The 18,418-nt window shown below is 34.9% G+C and overlaps 2 protein-coding genes across 2 annotated transcripts in view; both read right to left on the reverse strand.

Annotated features, from left to right (window-relative positions):
* Nucleotides 1-6,312, reverse strand: part of LOC739229 (taste receptor type 2 member 45) — a 31,166-nt gene extending 24,854 nt beyond the window's left edge. Inside the window, exon 1 of the mRNA XM_054664075.2 lies at nucleotides 6,142-6,312. The gene's annotated coding sequence lies outside the window, so the exon portion shown is untranslated. The remainder of the gene's footprint in view (nucleotides 1-6,141) is intronic.
* Nucleotides 6,313-6,325: 13 nt separating this feature from the next.
* Nucleotides 6,326-18,418, reverse strand: part of LOC100609864 (taste receptor type 2 member 30-like) — a 31,420-nt gene continuing 19,327 nt past the window's right edge. Inside the window, 1 exon segment of the mRNA XM_016922977.4 lies at nucleotides 6,326-18,418. Within this exon segment, the coding sequence (XP_016778466.4) occupies nucleotides 18,396-18,418 (23 nt within the window). The 3' untranslated portion in view covers nucleotides 6,326-18,395.

An 18,418-nucleotide genomic window follows, 5' to 3' on the forward strand; every position in this document is an offset into this window, starting at 1 on the left:
GCAAGCCTCATGGTAATCTCAAACCAAAAAGCATAGAATAGATACACAAACATAAAAAGCAAAAAACTATATTATATCACCAGAGAAAATAACCTTCACTAAAGAAAAATAGGAAGGTAGGAAAGAAAGAAGAGCAGACCACAACATAACCAGAAAACAAATAACAAAATGACAAAAGTAAGTCCTTACTACCAATACTAACATTGAATGTAAATGGGCTAAACTCTCCAATCAAAAGACATAGTCTGGCTAAATGGAAAAACAAACAAACAAACAAAACACCAATCTGTTGCCTCTAAGAAACACACTTTGTCTATAAAGACATGCACAGAAAGAAAACAACGGGATGGAAAAAGATAATTCATGGCAATGGAAGCCAAAAAAAGTGGAGTACCTATACAAATATTAGACAAAATAGAGTTCAAGACAAAAACTATGAGGAGATAAAGGTCACCATATAATGATAAAGGGGTCAATTCATCAAAATGATATTGCAATTGTAAATATATATGCACTCAACACTGGAGCACCCAGATATATAAAGCAAATATTATTAGACCAAAGCAAAGAGAAAGCCTCAATACAATAATAGATAGAGACTTCAACACTCCACTTTCAGCATCAGACAGATCCTCCAGACAGAAAATCAACAAAGAAACATCAGACTTAATCTGCAGTATAGAACAAATTGATTATAGATATTTACATAACATTTCATCCAAAAGTTGCAGAATAAACATTCTTTTCCTCAGCACATGGATTTTTCTCAAGGATAGACCACATGTTAGATCACAAAACAAGTCTTGAACAATCCAAAAAATTGAAATATTACCAAGCATCAACTCTGACCACAATGGAATAAAACTAGAACTCAATAACAAGAGGAATTTTGGAAACTATAGACACATGGAAATGAAACAATATGCTCCTGAATGACTATCAAAGAAATCTAAAAGGAAATTGAAAAAATGCTAGAAACAAATGATAGTGGAAACACAACATACCAAAATCTATGAAATACAGCGAAAGCAATACTAAGAAGGAAATTTATAGCTATAAGGGCCTACATCAGAAAAGAAGAAAAACTTGAAATAAACAGCCTAAATGTGTATCTTAAATAACTGAAAAAACAAGAGTAACCCAAGCCCAAAATTAGTAGAAGAACACAAATAATAAAAATTACAGCAGAAATAAATGAAATTGAAATGAAGAAAACAATACAAAAGATCAATGAAACAAAAACTTGTTTTCTTGAAAAGTTAAACATTGACAAACGTTCAGGTCGACTAAGAAAAAAAGATCAAAATTAATAAAATCAGACATGAAAGCAGAGATATTACAACTGATACCACTGAAATTCAAAGAATTATTAGTGACTACTATGAGCAACTATATGCCAATAAATTGAAATCTCTAAAAAAATGGAAAAATTCCCAGGCACATACAACCTACAAAGATTGAACCATGAAGAAATCCAAAACCTGATAAGACCAAAAACAGGTAATGAGATTAATTCTGCAATAAAAAGTCTCCCACTTTAGAAAAAACAAAACAAAACAAAACAAACAAAAAACAAAAAACAAAGCCTGGGAGCAGATGGCTTTAGAGCTGAATTCTACCAAACATTTAAAGAATAACTGATACCAATCCTACACAAACTATTCTGAAAAACAGAGGAAGAGGGAATACTTCCAGGCTCATTCTTGAAATTCTTGTTACCCTGATACCAAAACCAGACAAAGACACATCTAAAAAGGAAAACAACAAGCAAATATCTCTGATGAATATTGATTCCAAAGTCTCAATACTATACTAGTGAACCAAATTAAATAATACATTAAAAAGATATTTCCTCATGAACAAGTGGGATTTATCCCTAGGATGCAAGGATAGTTCAACATACACAAATCAATCAATGTGATACATCATATATACAGAATGAAGGTCAAGAACCATATAAACGTTTTAATTAATGCTGAAAAAGCATTTGATAGGATTCAACATTCCTTCATGATAAAAACCCTCAGAAAACTGGATATAGAAGGAAAATCTCAACATAATAAAAATCACATAAAAAGACCCACAACTAGTATCATACTAAATTGGGAAAAACTAAAAGGCTTTCCTCTAAGATCTGGAACATGACAAGAATGCTCACATTCACTACTATTATTCAACATAATAGTAGAAGCTCTGGCTAGAGCAATCACTCAAGAAAAATAAAGAGCATCCACATAGGAAAGGAACAAGTCAAATTATGCTTGTTTGTAAACAATATGACCTTATATTTGTAAAACCTGAAGACTGTACCAAAAAACTATTAGAATTGATAAACAAACTCAGTAAATTTGCAGAATACACAATTAACATAAAAAATTAGTAGTATTTCTACATGCCAATAGTGAACAATTTGAAACAAAATCAAAAAAGTAATCCCACTTACAACGGTAAACACAAAAAATTAAATACCTGAAAATTAACTCAACCAAAGAGATGAAATAGCTCTATAATGAAAACTATAAAACTCTAATGAAAGAAATGGAAAAGGACACCCAAAAAAAGAAAAGATAGTCCATGTTCATGGATTAGAAGTATCAACATTGTTAAAATGGCCATACTACCCAAAGAATCTACAGATTTAATGCAATTCCTATCAAAATACCAAAAACATTCTTCACAGAAATAGAGAAAACAATCCTAAAATTTATATAGAGCCACAACTGACCCAGAATAGCCAAAACTATCCTAAGAAAAAAGAACAAAACTGAAGGAATCATGTTACTTGACTTCATATGATACTTACTACTGAGGCTACAGAAACCAAAACAGCATGTACTGGCATTAAAACTGACACATAGAACGATGGAACAGAACAGACAACTCGGAAACAAACCCACACACCTACAGTGAACTCATTTTTGAAAAAGATGCCAAGAACATACACTGGAAAAAGACAGTCTCTTCAATAAATGGTGCTGGGACAACTGAATATCCATATGCAGAAGAATGAAACTAGGCCCATATATCTATACAAATATCAAATCAAAATGGATTAAAGATGTATGATTAAGATCTCAAACCATGAAGCTCCCATAAGAAAACATCAGAGAAACTCCCCAGGACATTGGTTTGAGCAAAAATTTCTTAAGTAGTAATACCCTACAAGTACAGGCAACCAAGTAAAAAATGCACAATTGGGATCACATCAAGTTAAAAAATACTTCTGCACAGCAAAGGTATGATCAACAAAGTGAAGAGACAATCCACAGAAGAGGAGAAAATATTTGCAAACTACTCATCTGGCAAGGGATTAATAACCAGAATATAAAAGGAGCTTAAACAACTGTATAGGAAAAAAAATCTAACAATCTGATCAAAAAAATGGGTGAAATATTTGGATAGTCATTTCTCAAAACAAGATATACGAATGTCAAACAGACATGTGAAAAGGTGCTCAACATCATTGATCATCAGAGAAATGCAAATCAAAACTAAAATAAGATATCATCTCATCCCAGTTAAAACAGCTTATATACAAAAGACAGGTAGTAACAAATGCTGGTGAGGATGTGGAGAAACGGGAACCATTGTACACCGCAGGTGGGAATATAAATTAGTAAAACCACTATGGAAAACAGTTTAAAGGTTTCTCAAAAGACTAAAATTAGAGTTACCATATGATCCAGCAATCTCACTGGTGGGTATATACCCAAAAGAAAGTTAGTAAGTGTATCAAACAGGTATCCACACTCCCTTGTTTGTTGTAGCACTGTTCACAATAGCCAAGATTTGGAAGCAATCAAAGTGTCCAGCAACGGATGAATAGATAAAGAGAAGGTGGTATGGCCGGGCGCGGTGGCTGACACCGGTAATCCCAGCACTTTGGGAGGCCGAGGTGGGTGGATCATGAGGTCAAGAGATTGAGACCATCCTGGCCAACATAGTGAAACCCCATCGCTACTAAAAATACAAAAAAATTAGCTGGGCGTGGTGGCTGGCGCCTGTAGTCCCAGCGACTCAGGAGGCTGAGGCAGGAGAACCACTTGAACCTGGGAGGCTGAAGTTGCAGTGAGCCGAGATTGCGCCACTGCACTCCAGCCTGGAGACAGAGTGAGACTCCATCTCAAAAAAAAAAAAAAAAAAAAAAAGAGGGAGAGAGAATGTGGTACATATACACAGTGGAGTACTATTCAGCCATTTAAAAAATGAGATCCTGTCATTTGCAGCAATACGGATGGAATTGGAGATTATTATGTTAAGTTGAATAAGTAAAAAATAACTGCAATGTTTGTGCAGAAAGGCAAGCATTGCACTTTCTCACTCATCTGTGGGATCTAAAAATCAAAACAATTGAACTCGTGGACATAGAGAGTACATAGATGGTTAACAAAGGCTAGGAAAGGTAGTGGGGGCTAAAGGGAAGGTGTGGCTGGTTAATGGCTACCAAAAAAAAAATAGAAAGAGTGAATGAGACCTACTATTTGATACCACAGCAGAGTGACTATAGTCAATGATAATTTAGCAGTACATTTTAACGTAACTAAAAGAGTATAACTGGATTGTTTGTAACAAAAAAGAGTAAATGTTTGAGGGGATGGCTACCCCATTCTTATGTGATTATTACTCTTTGCATGCCTGTATCAACACATCCCGTGTACTCAATATAGACCTACTATATATCCACAAAACTTAAAAATACATTTAAAAAAAAGAAATTCCTACACTTCCCATACCTGTTTACTGATAAGGTAAACTAATATGCCCACATAATGTTAAAATACCAAAAAATGTAAAATTATGCTTTCAAACAAACTGAATACAAATTATGAAAAATTCCACATATTGACAGTAATTATTTTCTCTAGCCTATCAGCTTAAATTTAATTTCCAAGATTCCTGGTGCAATTTAAGACCTTAGACTAATATTAAATTCAGTGAGTTGATGAAAATCTTCGGATAATTTCTAGTTAAGTTGGAATACTGAAATGTGGTCACCAATCACAGGTTATATAATAAATAAATATAACTTTTATTCTTATATTTTATGGAGTGGCTATTTGTTTGGATTACACTATGAAACATGGGGGTTTTGTAGACCAATTCAAGCAAGTGTAAAAAGGATGTATATGACTATAGAAAGTTGTAATATATGTGCTTGAGAATTTTGCACATCTGCCAAAATACTTATTTTTAATAGTCCTCAATTACATAACTTCCAGTTTCCTCTTTGAAAGAGAATTACTTTGATTAATGTAATGAACAAAAGTAGGAGTTAGAACCATGGTAGAAACAAGAATGGACAAGGAATATGACTGTTATGAAAGGTAATGGAATGTAGTTTGGGTTTTCAAGAAAAGAGTATCTTTGCCTAAAGTAATGTGTTTTGTTGCTATTTCTGTCCTCACTGTGCTTGATGATAACTGAAATCAATTTTATTATTTTAGCTGGGCTTCATGAAGTCTGCCTATACATGTGTGGTGTAGGGACCAGACAAAGCTTTGGATAGTTTATAGTCAGAAGCTGGGGCTCCCCTTTTCTGGACTTCTCCTTTCTCAGATTTTCTCCTGACCTCCTGCTGCTCATATTACCCTAAACTCAGTCCTCTGTTACTTCAACCCAGTAACTCTACAGCTTTTTTACTGACGTTTTAGTCCTCTGCCTGGTGCACACTAGGGCCAGCTATAAAATCAGGAAACTCACTCCTTGCTATTTCCTTCTTCCAAGTGTCAACTGCTCTTCAGTACCGGCCTATTTTGTTCATTCTCCATTGCCTTCAGGTGGCTGTTTTTTTTTAAATATTTTATCCAGAATTTATAGAAAGTATCTGTGGGAGGTTTGGTCCTATGGGTGTTATTTGATCATTAGTGTAAGCAAAAAATGTTGTGTATATATTTTTACTGCTTATCATGTTTTCCTTTTTCTTTGGCCCACTATTTCATGTAGAATAGATTGACAGTCATTAGTTTTACAACTTAGTCCACAGATTCTGAATTACAGAGAGCGGCTCATGATGGAATGGAGGGGAATATTGGCAATGTCCGGAGATCATACATTTTTATCAGGATGAAATTGGAAAAGGGAGCACATTTCTAAATCATCAAGATTGGTGGTTTGAAAACATATCCAAGTGCTTCGACATACCTCATATGAACAGATGCAGTCTTATTCCCCTTCTCTTCAAAACAGGCCTTCATGATGTGTTTTAGTAAATTGTATGTCTCAGAACTGACACAGAAGAAGTTCCAAGGTTTATAAAGCTGGCACCTTCTTGTCACATGTGCCCTTGGCGCCTTGAGCCAAATGCTGGAGAAACTACGTAGAGAAACAAAATAAAAATAGAAAGAGATGCTTGAGGATCCTCAGCTCACTGCCCACCCCCAATAAAACATATCATTAATACGTTTCCTATCATCAATATATTGATTAGACAGATAATTTTTAATATTTAAAGAATGTTTCATTCAGTTATGATCCATAGTTTCTATACCCTCTTTACATTGAGTTTTTTTTAAGAGAAGGAATATTTGAATTTTTTGAGGAATATTAGGAATGGGAGACAAAGGAGATAATTGGAAATTCAGGGGCTCAGAGGTGGCTAAGCAAATTAAATGGAAATACTTGACATCAGATGTCAACTTCAAAAAAGGCTTTCTTTAATTAAAAAGTGGAAGAAATCTCTTTTCTAACTACACAAAAAATTATAACAGCACTGAAATGATCATGATTATGTTTCTTCATTCCTATTATACAAACGAATTTTTTTCTAAGCTATTCACATACTGGTTTAAATCTAGTATTCTTTAGTACTGTTTTTGGTATACATATACAAAATTTACTCTACGTATGTTTGTCACTCAAATTTAATTGTGTGCATCACTATCTAACAACAACATAAAATAAGAATTCATAATGAAATAAAACCTACCCCAAAGATACATTCTCCTCATTGATTTAGAGTTGAATGTCTTTACCATCCAAAAAATTAGATGTTCAAACAATGATAGTTAAGTTCATACATGTGGTACAAATTACAATGGAAAACAGCAATAATTTGCTGATAAAAGCTATATGTTCTTAATTATAAATAGAGATAATTCTTCAAATGAAATATCATACAATAAACTATCATATAATAAACATACATATATATGTGAAATGTACTCGGCTTCATAATTTATGGTCAGTGTTGTTATTCATACACATGCACACATATACACACATATATATATGCGTGTGCACTCCTGTAACTTGCTTCAATCAACAGGAAATTAGTAGACTTTACACAGAGATTTAAGACGGCTTCCACATTGGAGTTTCTTGCTCTTTTCCATTTACCATGAGGACACCATCTGGCTATTACACTGTTCCCAGAAGAAGAATGAGAAACTAATGGAGTCAGAATGCCACTGCCTGATCTAGCCTAAATCAGCCAAACTCTATCTTCAAGATGCAGTACGTGGCCCATCTCCAATCACCACAGCCAACCATCAAACCCAGCTTAGAAAAATGAAATCCAAAGACATATGAGATACAAATATCTAATGTAGTTTTGGAGGATTTTCTCTTGCAGAAAAACATAAGTGATATAGGTATTCTGCTAAATCAAAAGTGTGGGAAATATGTCCACACTTGTTGTGTCAGGAATTCAGGATACAAGGGAAAAATAGTTGGAGAATGTCAAAGTTTTGTCATATGAAGTCAATAATTAAACCTAAAAGAAAAACCCGTTGAAAAATCTGGGGTTGGCAGGAAACATCATGTCAAATTTCCAAAAGTTGCAACTAAAATCAGAAAGTTTCTTCTTAAAATCTCTTAGAGTTATACATGAATGTATACAAATAGTGGATTTTTCCCTTCAGTATATAATGAGCAGGGTAATAATAATTTTCATGGAACATTTCTCCTAATTAATAATTTTTATAACTAGACTATACACTTAGAAATGGTCCAAAACAAAAATGGAAAACATAGCAATGTATCATAAACACTCATGTAACCATTATGTAGGGCGAGACATGGAACATTGCTAAGAGGCTAGGTTTACCTCAATGCCACTTTCCAATCCCCTACACCTTTCTTCACACCTCTTATGATAAGCAACATCCATAATTTATAATGATCTTTTTTTTATTTTCTTTGTACTTTACGAACAAAGCATGCAATCCTAAACTCAATAGCTTGGTTTGGTCTGCTTTGAACTGTGTATAGGTGCAATCCTGTATGTCCTTATTTATGGCTTCCTGGACTCAACATTATGTATCTGAAATTTAATCACATAGTTGCATGCACATGTGATTCATTTATTTTCACTTCTGTATATTTTTCCATTTTATGATTTTACTGTAATTATTTGTCCATCTTTATTTGATATATATTTGGGCAGCTTATTTTTGAGCTATTATTAATAATGCTACAATGAACATTCTTTCACATATCATTTGCTACAATTCCTTAGGGTCCTTGATTATGATATTCAAATTCTACTCACAGACATAGAAAAGCCCAAAACAGTTTGACTAAATTTATTCCTGTCACTTTATCTCCAGTCTCTTTATTGCTATTTGCATATATCTTATCAATTATACAATTAATCCAACAAGACACTATTGTTTTCTACAGGCAACATTTATTTAGAATTACACACTTATTTTTCATTGTCATTAATTTTATTGCTTCTTGCATGTTCAACTTTGTATTTTCAGTACAACTTTGTATTTTCTCTTGCTCTATTTTCTCTCCTCTAATCTTACAGAACTCCAGAAGTATGTTACATATTCCAACTGTAGCATGAATTTGTTTCCCTCTAGTCTTATATTTTCCATCTTTCTCTCAGTGCTTCATTCTTTGTAGCTATCTTCCAATTCACTAATTATCTCTTCTACTCCATCTAACTGGTTAACTCTGTCTATTGGATTCTCAATATTGATAATTCATTTTTTAGTTTTCTTGTTTTAGTGTTCAGAATAAACTTTTATTATCTTTCCATAAATTATTTTCTACAGGGAAACTGAACAAACTAATCTTAACGCCATGTTCTTTTTAAAAGTGTTTTTGATTTTGGGGTTTTTTGTTTTCTGTTTTAGTATGTTAGAAATGAAAATGGTAACAAATTCCTTCTTTTCCCAACACTTTGGTCAGAGAATAGAATAAAGTCTTCATCTTGGAATTTACCTTCAATTTGAAAGAAACCGGAAATTAAGTTCATGTAAGTAGCTTTTTTGGGATAGTAGCTTGTCTTGCTGGGTCCTCGCCACACAATCTCCTCACAAGGAAACTCAATGAGTAGCACTGCATTTCAAAATATCATTGCAATAGATAAAATATAGTTCATCAACCACAGCTATGTCATTGTATTCCATGAATTAATTTTCACTTTGCTTATGTTGTAGAAATGGGGCTCTGTGCCTTTGAACTCCATCATTACCTACATGAAATAGAGAAGATGTGGGGGAGGGCTTACTTATTTGATTTGTTTAGCCCTAAAATCCTCTCTTTAGAAATAAGAGCTTGATCATGAAATGGTTTATTTATTTTTCTTATTAAGCAATTTTATTTATACTAAAATCAAAATCTTTTTATAGTGTTCCTTGGATTAGTTTAATATCATCTATAATTGTTTTCTTCAGCAATGTATTTTAAACTGCACTACACTTAACTTTCTAAATCTAAATGTATTCAACTTGACTTGAACTTTGCTGTTTACTAACATAAATTTCCCACAATGATATCTCTTAGAACTTATGTAAACGTTGTCCAAATTATGTATGTAAATATTTCAAAAATAAATCATTTAATAAGATAGATGTAAATGTAGATGATGATAATAATGATGATAATGTCAGCTAAAAGGGAGAATGTTATTTGATAAATGTGATTTGGGTCTTTTCAATGTACTAGAGTTAAGGGTAGTGGGAGAACACTATTATTCTTTCTCATGGATTTACGATTTTTTTTTTTTGACATGGAGTTTCGCTCTTGTCACCCAGGCTGCAGTGCAATGGCGCAATATTGGCTCACTGCAGCCTCTGCCTCCCTAGTTCAATTGATTATCCTGCCTCAGCCTCCCAAGTAGCTGGGATTACAGGTGCCTGCCATCACGCCCAGCTAATTTTTGTATTTTTAGAAGAGATGGGTTTTCACTATATTGGCCAGGCCAGTCTGGAAATCCTGACCTCAGGTGATCCACCAGCCTCGGTCTCCCAGAGTGCTGGGATTACAGGCATGAGCCACCATGCCTGGCACAATTCTTGTATTATTCTCAGCATCAGGCCTAGACAAATACCCTCACATAATATTTCGTCAAGAATAATACAAAACCGACACATTTCCAATGATTTACTTGCTATTTTTTTTCTTTTACCACATTCTAAAAATTACAGTAAAATTGACCTCCAGCAAAGAATACTCTCTTGTTGGCTGTTTAATTTTGTTCCACTTTCCTATGAACTTACACAAATACTCTTTGCAATTATAGAGTGAATAAGCTTCATTTCATCTTTTAATAGCATCATTAACAAGTTAAATTCTCTCTACTGCTTATTTACATTCTCAGCTACTGTCACAAAATCTGGGTGATTTTATTATAGCAGTCCAAGTAGTTATACTACATATGTTTTATGCCTTAACAAAATTATCTTTCTACTAATTCTCCTGTAATATTCAAAAAATTTGTAGTATCAAAATATTTTTCCTCACACATGTGTACACATGCATGGTATTATAAACTTTGAATGGCAAAAATATGTGTATAATTATTTCATTTAGGGATAAATTTAGAAAATTGTCCTGTATATTTAATATCTATATTACTATAATATTTTGGAAATTCACTAATTTCTGCCACTTTGAAATGTTGTGATCATAAATATCTAAATTGGAAATAAGAAAAAAAGGTGTCTAGCAAAATACAGATGTGCAAAATCTGATGTTTCAAAATAAGAATAACATTAAGAGTGTGGAGGTAGACTTCCTGTTTATCTCTTCCTTTTTAAAATTAATTTAAAGTTTAAAATTTTATCTTGGATTTCTTACTATCATAATGCTCTATTCTTCTTTATTCAGCAAAAATTCTAATTACCATGGTGTCACAAGAATGTTTTTTCAGCCTATTTTATATTCATTCGTTTATTACATGATTCTGCTTTTTAAATATTTTCATTACTATGAAACATAACATATATATAAATTAATAAAGCCTGAATGTACAGTATAGAAAAAAATTATAGCATTAAGGGTCATGTTACCACATCTTGGTCATGAAGTAGAATTTACCAGCAATCCAGACACTCCCCATATACGCCTTCTTGTTGATATCATTTCCCTTTTGTTTCCTCCGTCCCTACTATGCCAGTTGTTACGATAATCACTCTTGGGTCTCACTTTAGAATTTCGACAACAATGTAATAAATTGCAATTCATTAAAAATATAGTTTTGTAAACTTTATATAAATGTAATTATACGGAATCATGTTTCCATCTTAATATCTCTCGTATCTATGTAGTGCAAATTTGTTCATTTTCCTTTTTATTAACATTCTTTATAAATGTCTCTCTAGTTGGTTCATTTTGATTGCTGTATAGTATTCTATTGTATGAGTATGCAATAATTTATTTATCTATTTTATCACCCATGGACATTTGAGAGACTTGTCAACGTCAGCAATTAAAACTCAGTGATATGCATGTGTGTGTATATGTATTCTGATAAGAGTGCAATAGTGGGTCTTCAGATGTGATCCATCATCTTAATCAGATAATGCCATACTCAAAGTAATTGCACTGATTTACAATTCTAGGATTACAATCCTAGAGTGTAATTGTACTAGACATATTTCCTTTAACCAAACATTATGTCAAATGACTTTGGGAAAATATGATTAGTTAACAGTATACTGTAAGGCAAATTTTAGCATTGTTTAACAACTCATTAAAAGGACTCAAAGAAAATAATATGTTGAAATATCAAAATAGTCTATAAGCCTAATGAAGGTGCCCATGAGAAAATACGAATTCTACCATTACTGTTATGGAAAATAATGATGAGTAGTAAACATACCATGTCCGAATTTTTTAAGGCAGGCCTAATACCAATGGACAAGTTTCCCTTTACGGTCCTGACCTTAATTTCTATGTGCTCCTGATTTCTGACTGTGCAATAACGTTCTTGTTCCTTTTAAATTCTCTGGCTAATGTCAAACAGGAAAGCACCGGGGAATGCTATTGAACGAGTTCAAGGCTGTCTTAATGGAAAACAGGGTAATTTCCAAAACAGCTCAAATTAACTCCTATTCAAATACTATATGCTTGTTATAAGATAAAATTTTTCATACTGATGTTGATGTGAAAGCTGAATTCTCATTTGCTAGCATGCAAATCAAGTCATACACTTAATCATCATTTTGCAATTTTTTCCTTGTTTAATGTCTCCATAATTTGCGTTCAGCAATGTGAGTTGTTAGGGAAATTTTCCAACCTAATACATAAATCATACATTGGATGCCTACACTGTTATATGTAGCTTGGTCAAAACTAGAATCATGACCACTGTTGAATCATTTTTTCAATGCCAGATTTATGGAGAGTGAATCCCAACTTTTCTACCAAAAGTGTCCAAGGTTTTCTTGGGAAGCCCAGGAAGGCCAATATTCCTTGAAAACTGGTTACTGCTAACTAATAATTTTGTACAACTTATTGTTAACAAGCTCATTAACACAAACACATTCACACACACACACATACACACCCCTCATGGTTTGGAAAAATTACTGTCCTATAACTTCTAAAATGAAAATTAATTTTCTTACTCGGGCTTTTCAGCCCATTTTCAATGTTTATCAAACTTAATCTCTAAGGCTTAGGCCTTTAACTAAGTTATTCTCTTGAGAATACTTAAATATTAGTTATTTAATTAAAATACTCAACTATTTTGGCCGGACACGGTGGCTCACGCCTGTAATCCCAGCATTTTGGGAGGCCGAGGCGGGCTGATCACGAGGTCAGGAGATCGAGACCATCCTGGCTAACACGGTGAAACCCCGTCTCTACTAAAAATACAAAACCAAAATTAGCTGGGCATGGTGGCGGGCACCTGTAGTCCCAGCTACTCAGGGAGGCTGAGGCCAGAGAATGGTGTGAACCCAGGAGGCGGAGCTTGCAGTGAGCCGAGATGGCGCCACTGCACTCTAGCCTGGGCACAGAGCGAGACTCCGTATCAAAAAAAAAAAAAAGAAGAAAAGAAAAGGAAAAACCTCAACAATTGTATAACTATTCCTTGGGCACTAAAAAAACATGTTTTCCATAGAAGAATTTACACTTCTCTGTGTATGAATATTCACTTTTACTTTTCTCTATTTATTTTTGATTACTTATTGATTTATGATGAATAGATGTTAAAATCAGTCTCCAATCCTGGATTTTGTTTCTTTTCAGTTTTTATAGCATAACTGTTTCTAAGACGGGATCTTGGAGTCAGACTGCCAGGACAGGAAACCATATTCCCTGCTTGGTATAGCTATGCTCTGAGACTCCATTTTCCAACTACTCCTGCCTCAGTATAATCACCTATAAAAAGCGGGCGCAGTGGCTCATGGCTGTAATCCCAGCACTTTGGGAGGCCAAGGCAGGTGGATCACCTGAGGTCAGGAGTGCAAATCCAGCATGGCCAACATGGTGAAACCCTGTCTCCACTAAAAATATAAAAATTAGCCAGGTGGTGGTGGCACGCACCTATAATCCCAGCCACTCGGTGACTGCAGCAGGAGAATCATTTGAACCCAGAAGGCGGAGGTTATAGTTAGTCGAGATCACGCCACTGCACTCTAGCCTGAGAGACAGAGCGAGACTCCATCTCAAAATAACAACAAAAAGGAGATGATAATAAAACTTTCTTTGGTTAGTTTTGTTAGGAGTTAATATACTATTTCTGTAACTACTTTCAATTTTACCTGTTTGCTATAAGCAGGAACCAAAGATTGTTAATTATTTATTTGATCCTGTTTTTCTTGATATTTGACACCAGTGAGAACTTCCACCTTTTTTTTTGTTCTGAGACAGCATCTCCCTCTGTTACCGAAGCTGGAGTACAGTGGCACGATCATAGCTCATTGCAGCTTGGAACTCCTGGGCTCAAGCAATCCTCCTGCCTCAGCTTCTCAAGTATTTGGAACTATAGGCATGTACCACCATGCCAGGTAATTTTTTAAAATTTTTGTAGAGACGGAGTTTCCATATGATGCACAGGGAACTCCTGCTCTCAAGGGATCTTCACACCTTGGCCTCCCAAAGTACTAGGACTACAGGCATGAGCCATCACATCCAGCCCGCAGTGGGAGTTTTGAAGGTCAGATGCTACCTAGAGCTCCGGCTCATGTCCATCCCAAGGTGGATCTAATCAGTTTGTAGTTATTACCTGTTCCTGAATTGAAATGGATATGTATGGCAGCTGGCAGGACTCTCACATTCTTCGTGAACTGTACAGTAAGGAACATTATTATAGCAGGACCAAGGGAAAGCCTCTGAAATTCTCCTCTACTGGCAACAAAATATATAAAATATAATAACCGCATTCCCTAAGGAATGGAACTGGTCACTGTCATGACAAAACACCTGAAAGTTACAGGGGATGGTAGTCTTTTCTATAACCCGATTCACTTAACCTATCTGGCCTCTACCAAAACCAGATGGGTTATAGAATGAATGCAGACTACCATAAACTTAAATCAACACTCACAAATGCTTTCCAGGATGTGCTATCTTCACTGAGCAGAGCAGAGCTTCTGGTACTTTTTATGGGGCTGGTGATTTGGTGAATGGTTCTTAATCTACACCCATTATGAGGGAAAATCAAAACAATTTGCCTTGTAAGAATAATAGCACTGCTTCACTGTTGTATGTCAGGGCTATGTCACTTCTGTTCTCAGTTTAATTCACATTTTTTAAAACATCCTGCCAGTTTAATGTATTGATAATATTATAGACCGGGCCCTGTGGCATCTGACTGTAATCCCAGCACTTTAGGAGGCCGACACAGGCAGATCACTTGAGCCCAGGAGTTTGAGACCAGCCTGGGTAACACGGTGACATCCCAGCCCTACAAAAAATACCAGAATTAGCCAGGTGTGGTGTTGTGCCCCTGCAGTCCCAGCTGCCAGCAATGCCGAAGTGGGAGAATCACTTGTGCCCAGAAGGTTGAGGCTGCAATGAGCTGTGATCCTGCCACTGCATTCCAGCCTCAGGGACAGAACGAGACCCTGTCTCAAAATAATACCAATAATAATACATGAGTTGGTACAATAATCAGAAAATGGCAAGTTTCTTAAGTATAGTAAAATATTATAACATTGAGCAGAAGTAAAATACCAGAAGAAAATAGATAAATCAGAGAAGATTCAGGGACCGACAACACAGGTGATGTTTTAAGGTTTTCAGTGTCCCTAGTCCACATGCTGAGACAATCGTTTTTACAGTAAACAGCATTTTGCTCTCTCTATATATTTCCTATCACTACAAAAGAGACACTATGTTTTGGGGGCCTACTGGGATTTTGGAGACAACATATTCCACATTTGAGAATATTGCTCTGACTCACGAACGATGTTTCTAAAGGCTACTGGTCTCAAATGGAGCCCAGAACTAAAGAGGGCTCTACAGAAGATATAGGCTCTGGTCCAAGCTGCTCTGGCCACTGTTCCAGATGATCCAGCGGAATTCAAAGCTGCTAGAGGCATGCATAGTGGGCATTATAGGACTCTGTGCACGTCTCTGACAAGCCTGTAGGAGAGGGGAGAGCAAATCCCTATGGAATTAGTGTAAGACCATTCCCTCTTCAGCAGAGGGAATGCTGAAGTATACTCTGTCTGAAAAGCCAAACAGCAAGTGCAGAACATTAATCCAAGCATAGAGTCCCTCTAAGAACAAGCCCCTATAAGCACAAAACCCTGTACAACTGTGCAAGTCATAGGCTCATAAAGCCAGCCATGACTGGAGGGTATGAGCATGTGTCAGTGGCACAAGGAGTGGTGGTATTGGACACAAACATGTGCTTTCTCAGATTCCCTTCACTATCTCCTGTTCCCCTGGTCAGCACCTTGCCTGATCCAGATCATCCTTCCATTTGGGACTTGAATGCATCACCACACTGTGGGCATGAGGTCTGACTTTCATGACCACCACCAAGGGACTCGATGAAGTAAGACAGAACAACAGAGATGGTAGTTCTAACTCAGGGAAACCCTGCCCAAGGGGAAACAGAAGACTAACGACAGCTGAGCAGATACATTCTCCCTCCTCTCTCTCTTCCATGGACTAATGCCAGCTGTGGTTTCCCTTTGTAGCCCTTCTGGAAAAGTTCTGGGAGTCAAGTGCATGCATCTGATGACCACCATGCTGTCTGTCTCACCTCACTGTGAAGTGGCTGCCAGCAGAGTCATACCACACATCACCACACATTGTTTCACATCGGTTCTTGTCTCAATTTCCACATGTCCCTGCCATTTTTGTCTTGAATTGGCCTTCCATATAAATGTCATCACTTTAATATCAGGTATTACGTTAAAAACATTTTAGTAAAGTAGCTGGTTACTAACTCAATTTTTTGAAATGCCATTTTTATATGATAATCAACTAGAAAATATCATAATACAAATATATAATTCACAATAGAAAAAAATACATACGCAAATAGACCAAAGTCTTTTATATGCTTTTTTAAAATATTGTAATAGTGGCATCTAATTTTGATGTTCTACCTTGTCTCCAATTCAGACACCTGATACAGCTACATCAAGACTATATTATTGTGATATTTCCCCTAAAATTGTGGAATAGCCAAACTTTTCCTCTGAGGAAGGACTCTGCTTGGATAAGCCTGTAATCTTAACCTGAGACCAGAACAGGGGAACTCATGCAACTGCAGATTTTGTGATGAGTTTCCCTTTCATTGGTTTACCACATCAACTTACCCATTTTATCCACCCATTTATTTGTTCATTAAAATATCATTTTTGACCATCTATTCTTTGTGCTGGGTTCTAGGTCCTGGGAGTCAACAGAAAGCCTGACAGACACGATCTCTTCTTTTATGGTTCTTACATTGTACTGAGGAAGATACATGATTCTAAAAAATACATGAATCAGGTGTGGGGATGATTTATCTTAAGGTCTGAACAACATTGTTAAAATTTCATAACACCAAGAATTAATACAGCCATATAGAATTTAGCTGTAAACAAGACTGTACATTTCCTTCTTATAATAGAACTTCCTATTAATGAATATGTCAAGACAATTCCATTTAATCATTGACAACAAAATTACACTAGGACAAATCCCATAATTAATACACAGATTTCATAGATACTATTTTAACACTTACAAAAAGTTTCACTGAATTATTTTCCATAATTTTTATACTATTTTCACATTGACAGATTTTTTTTAGAAAACAGAAGATTGGAGTTCTCTTATCTGAAGTTTAGAAGGAATTTTAAAAATGGAAGATAAGGATATAATTAGCAATTCAGGGGCTTAGAAGTGCTTTAGAAAAAATACTAAAATAATTTACATCAGAGCTCAATTTCAAAAAAAGTTTTTCTTTAATTGAAAAGCTGGAAGAAATGACTTTTCTAACTGCATATGGAAGCTGATAATAGCAATCAAGATCATGATCATTTTTCATCCCTCTCATAGCAGAGATTTTTTTCTAAGCTATTCACATACTTGTATTAAATCTAATATTCCTCAGTACTGTTTATGGTACACATACATGAAATTTACTCTACGTATACTTGTCACTCAAATTTTATTGTGTTCATTGTTTTGTAACAATAATTCTGATTGCTTTTTACTAAACATAAAATAGGAATTCATAATGGAATAAAACCCTGAAGATACATCCTCATTGGTGATTAAGAATTGAACGACCTTATTATCAGAAAGTTATAGGTTAAAACAACAGATTATAAGCACACTGTGGTATATTTGTGTCATTCAAATAACAATAGAAAAGAGCAATATTTTTCCTGAGATAAGCTGTTAGTTCTTATTATAAATAGATATAAATTCTGCAAATGAAATATAAAATACATGTATGAAATAAACATGGCTTCATAATTCTGAGGAATTTTTGTCATATTTTCTATAATTTGGCAGTTTTTGTGAAAAAAACAATAAAAAGCATGTTATTGTCAACGTTCCTCAGTTTTTCATACACACACACACACACACATCTATATATATATACTTTTCTAGACTAACTTTAGGTAAAAGACTTTTCTAGGTGTACATTTGGAAATTATTCATATACATATATTACAGAAAACCCAGTAAGAAATACAAAATGTTTCATACACCACCAGTTTGTTTTCTGCTAGAAGACACACAATGCCCCTCTTGTGAATCTATGGAGACGAAGGCTTCTGTC

This window comes from Pan troglodytes, chromosome 10 (assembly GCF_028858775.2).
Source record: "Pan troglodytes isolate AG18354 chromosome 10, NHGRI_mPanTro3-v2.0_pri, whole genome shotgun sequence".
Lineage (NCBI taxonomy): Eukaryota > Metazoa > Chordata > Mammalia > Primates > Hominidae > Pan > Pan troglodytes.